Source organism: Pongo pygmaeus, chromosome 9 (assembly GCF_028885625.2).
Source record: "Pongo pygmaeus isolate AG05252 chromosome 9, NHGRI_mPonPyg2-v2.0_pri, whole genome shotgun sequence".
In the NCBI taxonomy this organism is placed as follows: domain Eukaryota; kingdom Metazoa; phylum Chordata; class Mammalia; order Primates; family Hominidae; genus Pongo; species Pongo pygmaeus.
This window is the reverse complement of record NC_072382.2, coordinates 17,916,698-17,924,773: the sequence shown is the minus strand read 5'-3', so window position 1 is coordinate 17,924,773 and position 8,076 is coordinate 17,916,698. Positions and strand designations below refer to the sequence as shown.

The 8,076-nt window shown below is 52.1% G+C and overlaps 1 protein-coding gene across 8 annotated transcripts in view; it reads right to left on the bottom strand.

Annotated features, from left to right (window-relative positions):
• Positions 1–287: 287 nt before the first annotated feature.
• SLC43A1 (solute carrier family 43 member 1) overlaps positions 288–8,076 on the bottom strand; it is a 31,157-nt gene continuing 23,368 nt past the window's right edge. For 4 of the 8 annotated variants that reach the window (XM_054438323.2, XM_054438321.2, XM_063670900.1 and 1 more), the window contains 7 exons: positions 7,473–7,619; positions 7,348–7,383; positions 6,981–7,119; positions 5,004–5,145; positions 4,669–4,742; positions 2,847–2,970; positions 288–1,003 (listed from right to left, as the gene is read on the bottom strand). In XM_054438323.2, coding sequence (XP_054294298.1) covers positions 857–1,003; positions 2,847–2,970; positions 4,669–4,742; positions 5,004–5,145; positions 6,981–7,119; positions 7,348–7,383; positions 7,473–7,619 — 809 coding nt within the window. In that variant the 3' untranslated portion in view covers positions 288–856. The remainder of the gene's footprint in view (positions 1,004–2,846; positions 2,971–4,668; positions 4,743–5,003; positions 5,146–6,980; positions 7,120–7,347; positions 7,384–7,472; positions 7,620–8,076) is intronic. The other 4 variants (XM_063670901.1, XM_054438324.2, XM_063670902.1 and 1 more) reach the window with 2 other exon arrangements.

Below are 8,076 nucleotides of genomic sequence, written 5' to 3'. Positions count from 1 at the left end.
ACCTTAGCATTCTTTCTAAAGCATTCTGTCCTAATCCTCTGTATGGAGAAAAGCCAGCTTCCTGGATGTACCCCAAATCCTGGGAAGTAGCGGGCAGGAGCTGGACTCCCTCCAAGCACTAAGGGCAGGGCATGGTTGGGAACAGGTAGGTGAGCCAGACAGCCAGAGGCGAACGGGCTGGCATGCCAAGCGTCCTACTTAATGCCCAGCTGAGCCTGGGCGAAGAAGGATGGGGGTGTGGGAAGACACCCCCCACCAACCGCCAAAGACAGGCGCACACCAGCAAGTCTCTCACTTCCCTTTTTATTTCCTCTAAGACTTGCAAGAAGCAGCACCAGAGAGGGAACCTGCCCTCCTGCCCCTGGAAGGGGCCGACCCCCAACCCACAACCCAAGACACAGCTGGCACCTCAGGCCCCTTTCCTTTTGAAAGGAGGGCTGTGTCTCTCTCACGCTCACACATACACAGACACATGCATGTGTGCACACTCATGGCACATGGGACCTTAGGGGTAGCCTGTTTGCCGATCCCAAGAGGTACCAGGAGGCAGACCCCTAGAAGGAGATAAGAGGCAGCTCCACACCCTGGTCTCCTCCAACCCAAGGAGGAAGAAGGCTCAACCCCTCTAGGATAGGGACTATCTTCAGTCAATGGAGCGTTGCTTTAGGGGGCGTTTTTGAAGGTTTTTTTTTTTTTCCTTTTTGCAGTCTTTACAAAAATAGAACTTCTCTTGGTATTTATAAATCCACGGCCATGGCTGTATGTGCGTGTTACAGGTAGAAAAGCCATATGGGGTACTCCTTTTGGTTGCTCAGGCCTTGATTGCCTGTCATCCAGGTCCCTTGGTCTCAGAAGTCTATGCGGTCACCTCAGAGCCGCTAAGCACCTTCAGTGGGCCCATCCCGTTGGCGGTGTACTCCTTCTGGAGCCGGGCACGGTAATAGAAGAGGTAGGAAGGCAACAAGAATCCCAGGAGTGAGAATAGCAGGAGGCCCAGATTCACCTTTAGGGCAAGGAGAGAGAAACAGAGTCAAGTAGGTACTCATCTGCCCTTAGCCACCCACAGGAAGGAGAAGGCGGCCATTTTTCTCCAGGTCCTGAGCCAGAATAAATACAGCTAGTACTTATTATGTGTAGTCATTGTTCCACTAGTATGTCACCTAATGTTCAGCAATTCTGCAAAGTGGCTGAGATGAGACTGCTCGGGTATAACAAGTGGCAGGGCCTGGTGGGTGCCCACACCATATGGCACTCTCTAGGTAGGTATGAGGAAGGCACAGCACTGTAGGAGTCTGGGCTGGTCAGGCTGCTCCTGAAATGGGGCCTTCTGGGCTCACCCCTCTGACCTTTGGAGATGTTAACCAATGGGATCCTGTTCAGGGTGGCGAGAGGAGGCTCTCAGACACAGTTCAAGGAGCTGGGATGCACAGCCTGGCGGACAGAAGGCTTGGAAGGCCCAGGACACACGGGCTCTGACTCGGTTCACATCCCACTCTGCATTACTCACTGTGTGACTTTGGGCAAATAATGGCAATTCTTACTGAGTGCCTCCTTCTCAGGGCTGTCGTGGCGAAGATGTAAGTTAAAAAAAAGTATGCATCATGCTTAGCACGTAGCGAGTGCTCGGTAAATAGAAGCAGTTATTTCATCACAATTCTGTGGGAGGAGGGTTTACGTGTGGGTGGCCCCACAGGGCAAATGAAAGATCAGCCGTCAGGGAGGCAGATGAGTTCAATGTAAGGAAAAGACTTTCTAACAGCAGCAGGGCTGTCTCGTGCAGGAGTGGGTGCCCTACCACTGAGGGTATCTAAGCTAAGAGGGAAGAGTCCCCTTTCACGGGTGCTGGAGACAGGATCCCACACTATGTAGAACTGGATTGGACCAATGGTGCCTGAACACAGGCCCAAGAGTCAGGACTGGCCACTTCACAAAGCACCTGGAGTTTATTAAAAACAGACTCCTAGGAGGCCAGGCACTGTTGCTTACGCCTGTAACCCCAGCACTCTGGGAGGCCAAGGTGAGACGATCATTTGAGGCCAGGAGTTTAAGACTAGCCTGCGCAACATGGCAAGACCCTGTTTATCTGTACAAAATTTTTTTTAAAAAAAATTAGCCAGGTATGGTAGCCATCACCTGTGGTTCCAGCTACTCAGAAGGCTGGGGCCGGAGGATTGCTTGAGTCCAGGAATCAGAGGCTGCAGTGAGCTGTGATTGTACCACTGCACTCCAGACTGGGCAACAGAGCAAGACACCTTCTCTACAAAAAAAAACAATAGGGCCGGGCGTGGTGGCTAACGCATGTAATCCCAGCACTTTGGGAGGCCGAGGCGGGCGGATCACAAGGTCGGGAGATTGAGGCCACCCTGATTAGCACGGTGAAACCCCGTCTCTACTAAAAATCCAAAAAAAAAAAAAAAAATTAGCTGGGTGTGGTGGTGGGTACCTGTGGTCCCAGCTACTCGAGGGGCTGAGGCAGGAGAATGGTGTGAACCTGGGAGGCGGAGCTTGCAGTGAGCCCAGATCGCACCACTGCACTCCAGCCTGGGCGACAGAGTGAAACTCTGTCTCAAAAAATAAAAATAAATAAATAAACTAAAACAATGAATTAAAAACAAAAACAGACTCCTAAGGTCAGGCTAAGATATCCTGATTCAGGGCCCTGGGGAATCTGTATTTTTAACACTCCATGAGGGGTTCTAAAAGGCAGACAACTTTGAAACCTGCAGATTAGAGACCTCTGAGGTGCCTCTGGCTGAGATGAGTGAGGGATGGCACCACATACAAGGCCCTACCCCTGCCCCCAGGAGAGTGGCTCCTGCTCCCCCCACACCAACCCTCGCTCTCACCCAGAAGGGCTCTCCTTTCAGGGGTCCCACCATCGCCATGAAAAGTGGCTGCTGAAGCAAGGCGAACACAGCACTGATGAGGGACTGCAGGCCTGTCAGTGTCCCAAAGTGGTTGGATGGGAACCTGTCCACGAGACGGGGAGCATCAGGGGTGTGTGGTCCTCTCCAGCCCAGGCCAGCACCTCTCCTATCCCCTCCCCACCATGGTCCCCACTGGCCAGGCAGGGTGGTGCTTGAGCGTTCAGGCTCTTTGCATGGGATCTTTGGTCCCCAGCCTTGAGGGCAAATGCTGCAACTTCAGGGCCACTGAGCTGGGTTCTCACACCTCCTGTATGTGTGATATTAGCAAGTGGCTCAACCTCCCTGAGCCCCACTTCCTCCACTAATAACAGGGATGGCATTGACCTCGCAGGACTGTCCACTGTATTCTGTCAACAAATATTTAGCTGAACACCTACTATGTGCCAGGCACTGCTCTAGGTGCCGGAGATACCGCGATCAAGCAAGTCAACAGATGCCTGCCATCGAGGAGGTGGCATTCCCATGGAGCAGGTGGCGGTCAGACAATAAGCAAGAGAAACGCACAGTGTTAGTGATAAACGCTAAGGAGAAAAACCAAGCAGAGAAGCGGGCAGTAGGGAGGTTGCAATTGTACATGGGACAGCCAAGGGAGGCCTCACTGAGAAGAGGATAGTCAGGGAAAGACCTGAAGAAGGAGAGAAGGTAAGACTGGGCGCCTTGCAGATATCTGGAGAAGAATGTTCTAGAAACAGGGACTAGTACATGCAAAGATGCCAAGCAGGGAACACACTTGATACTTCCGGAGCACTAGGAAGCACTGTGGCTGTGGCAGAGTGAACAAGGGAGGAGGGGGAGCTAGAGGGGAGTGAAGTGCTGGGACCAGAACTTACAGGGCTTTTTAGACCATAGTAAAGCCTTTGGCTTTGACTCTGAGACAGATGAGACAGGACACCAGAGTGATGTGAAGAGACTTATGTCCTGACAGGTGACTGCAGCCCCTGTGTTAAAAATAGACTGAGGCGGCGGGGCCAGGGCAGATGTGGGAGACTAAAGGCTGCCGCAATAATCCAGGCTAGAGATGTTGGTGGCTAGGACTGGAGAGGCAGCAGTGGAGGTGACAGGAGGGGTCAGATTTGGGGTGTGTAGAAGCTGCTGCTGGCTGTACCGAGGACGGAGTGAACATGGAGGGTGAGGGAGAGAAGAATCAAGGAAACTCCAGGGTTCTGGCTTCAGCAGATGAAGGAAACAGAGCTGCCCTCTGCCGAGACCGCTGCGGTGAGGCTGAACTCAGGGAGTGATGGTCAAGGATCCTGCCTGCTGCCTGCACCAACGGAGCACTTGATAATGGTTGTGATTTTGTCATCATTATCGTAATGTCCTGCTACTCCATCACATACACAGGGTAGAGTCCCTCAGCAGCGCCCAGCAGGGGAAACCAGGAGAGAGATGCAAGTGGGGACTGTCCAACATGAAGAGGAAAATTGTAAGGTAAATGGCTGCCCTTGGGAAATCTCTTCGGGGTGGGCATGGAGGGGAGGCCATTCTGGGGGCCGTTTCAAACAGCAGACATAAAACCAAAGTGTCATCAAGCCAGGTATTTCAGCTTCCTCTAAGGGAAGACTCCAACAGGGGGAGTCAATTACAGCAGGATAGGCTGCCTTTAAGGAAGTGAGCTCCCTGCCATCAGAGGGGCTCAGAGAGGGGTGCATTAGGGGATGCCTGGGGCCCTCCCAACCCTTCCCTGGGGTTCTCTGATCACGGTTGCAAAGCTCAGGAAGGCATTTCAGCCCAACAGACTCACACTGCAGCATAGAGACTCCCACAGGCCGAGTGGAAGAAACCTCGAACAATGGTGTGCAGGACAAAGGTCACAAACTAAAACCAAAAAGAGAGACTGAAGAGGTTAGGAGAGTGTGTGGAGGCTGGAGGAAGGAGGGGTAGGGCGAAGAGGCCAACTGGGCCTCAATTCATACCCCCTCACCAACCCAATCTACTAGAAACACTTCCTGGAGAACCCAGAATATAGATCCAGATCAGAAGACCAGAACTGTGCTTCCTGGAAGGCAGGTGCTGGATGGACCATCCCTTTGGAGGAGCCTCAGGAGGCAGGGAAAGGGGAGGGATGGAGGTGGGTACCTGGAGGTGTAAGTTGTTGATGAGACAGGTGATGCCAAAACCCACAAGCAGCAGGTTGGTCAGGGTGAAGGCGTTGATGGCATTGGTGAGCTTTTGGATCTTGCAGTAGCGTGGTCTGATGGATCTGGTAGCAACCCCACCCCTGAGGAGAACGGGAAGTCACTGGCTGCTGCCTCTACGTTCCCAAGACTCCCTGGTTCTTGGCCTGGCCCCTCCCCCTTCAGATGTGCCTTTGATGTGAGGGCAGCCGAAAACATAGAAATCCATGTTTCTATGGGAAACCCATAGAAACCCATGTTCTCTAGCTCCATGTTTCTCAAAGTGTTGCTCCCCTACCCAACGACACACGCATCAAAGGGGGTGCTTTCTTAACATGCAGATTCACAGGCCTCATCTCGGCCCTCGGAATCTCAGCGGGGAGATCTGCAAATCTGCATTTGGACAAATATCCCCCACTAAGTGATTCTCATGCACACTTGAAGGTTTGAGAACCAAGGATGGGAAGGAAGGTGGAGAGTGGGAAGCTCTCACACCGTCTCTCATCAGAAGTCCTCAGGAAGCTGTCCCTGCCCTAGACAAAAGCAGATGCCCTCCTGGGGACAGCAGCTTGGCCTGACTATCCAGCGCTTCCTCTCTCTGGCACAATCAAGGACTCTGAGGCCAGCCCAGGAGAGAGGTCAGTAGGCTGGGGTGAGGACAGGTGGCCCATGTGTCCTGGACAGAAGGGCCCTGCTAGGGGACCCTCGCCATTAGGAGCAGAGGGTAGAGGAGGAAGGTTCAGTGCCAGGGCCAGGCTCTGCTAGCAGGGAGTGAAGCCACTGGATTTCCTTCTCTCCCAGTCTCTTTCTCCCATCCTCTCAGGATAAACAGGGACCGTTTGGATGAACACAAAAAGAACAAAAACAGTCACAGAATCTGGGTTCAAGACTCCATGGTGAATCCCAGCTACTCGGGAGGCTGAGGCAGGAGAATCGCTTGAACCTGGGAGGCAGAGGTTGCAGTGAACTGAGATCATGCCACTGCACTCCAGCCTGGGCGACAGAGCAAGACTCTGTCTCAATAAAAAAAAAAAAAAAAAACCCTCAGTGGTGGTCTTCAGCCAACAAGACAGCCCTCAAGGATCCTGCCTCCTGGTATTCCCCTGCTTTGTCCAGTCTCCTTCCACAGTATATCAGGGTTACTCTGTACATATAATAGAATGTAACAGAAGTGATGGTATGCTACTTCTGAGATTATGTGAGAGAAGATACGGGGTCTCTGTCGCTTAGCCCTCTTGCTCAAGGGGAAAGCAGGTGCTGTGTCCTGAGCAGCCCTATGGAGAGGCCATGGGGGTAACTGAACTGACATAGATTCTCCAACCCCAGTCAGCCCTTCAGATGACTGCAGCCCTGGCTGACAGGCTGACTATGTCTTCATGAGAGACTGTGAGTCAGAATCACCCGGCTGAGTCTCTCCCTGATTTCTGACTGTCAGAAACTGTATGAGATGAGAAGCATTTGTTGTGTTAAAATGCCAAGCCTTGGGGTGATTTGTTATACAGCAATAAATATCTAATATACCAACTCTACCTATTCTAGCCCTAACAAGACTTTAGCGTGTACCCTTATAACACAGGTTCTGGAGGCTGCCACTGAAAGCTGTGTGATCTTGGGTGAATGACCTAACTGTGCAACCCTGTACCTCGGTTTCCTCATCTGCAAAATGAAGATATTAATGTATCTACCTCAGAGAGGTGTTGTAGGACTAAACAAGGCAAGGTGCCGAGTGCACAGTCAGCACTCTGCATTAGCTATTCTTATTATTAAGCAAGCCAGGTCCCTTCCTAGCCTCAGTTTCCTCATCTGTAAAATGGGGAGGTACCCCTGATCTCCTAGGGTTCTTGGGAGAAAGCAACAAGCTGCTGGATGTAAACGTGCAGAGAAAATGAAAAGCACTGCCTGACCACTTGCTGTCACCATCCCTGTACAGGCAGGTCACCTGGCATCTCCGAGGACAGTGCCCTGAGTTGGGGCGTCCACGCAGTCCTTGATCCGCCAGTCCATGATGTAGCCAATGAGGGGGCAGGTGACAAGGCACAACAGCTGCATGGCCCCGAAGACGGAGGAGTAGAACCCAACTGGGCAGGATGGGAAGGGCAGTGGGATCAGGAACTGGCACTCAGTGGACACTACCACCCCTTCCAGCGGAGGCCAGAGAGCACCAAAATAGCCTTCCTCTGAACCCAGACTCTTACATCCCCCAAAAGGGTTACCTGGGTGGGCCCAGGCCTAGAGGAGTCCCACCCCCTGAGAAGCGGGTTGCAGCGGGGTGGGCGTGGGCCAGGGCCCTGCTTTCATCACCCTACCTGTCTCTGCCACCTTTTGTTGCTGTTCATTCGTCTCTGTGGGTAGGGAAAGGTATGGTGAGGGGAGCTCAGCCAGGGTGACCCTCCTGTGCCCCCAACCCCCAGGGGCCTCAGCGGTGCCTCACCATGCTCCTGGCCACCAGTCACAAGGTACTCCAGCATCTTGTTCATGGCAGCCATGTAGAAGATGATCCGCAGCTGGGTCATGCCCATGGTGAGGAGGCTCCACAGGAAAATGGGGGAGCAGAGGCTCTTGCGGAAGGGGACAGACCCTGGGGAGACAGCAGGGGGCGCCCCTGAGCCCCAGACCTTCCACTGCCCTCTGATTGTCTCAGCTCATGCAGTTCTTGGGGGGGAGTTACACTAACTATGTGACTTTGGAGAGGGACTGGTTTCTTCAAAGAATGGAAAGTTCAGATTCACTTGCCTCCAGGCTCTTGCTCAGCTCAGAACATTTTTAGGTGCCCTCTGGATGTATGTCCTATGCTTCACGTGGTAAAAAATAACTCAGTTAGGTACCATGGCTCACGCCTGTAATCCCAACACTGTGAAAGGCAGAGCCCAGGAGTTCAAGACCTGGTGGTCAACACAGCAAGACCCTATCTCTAAATATATATATATATATTTATTTATTTATATGCAAAAATTATATATATTTATACATATAAATATGCATATATAACATTTATATATATAAATATATATATATATAATAAGCCAGGCATGGTG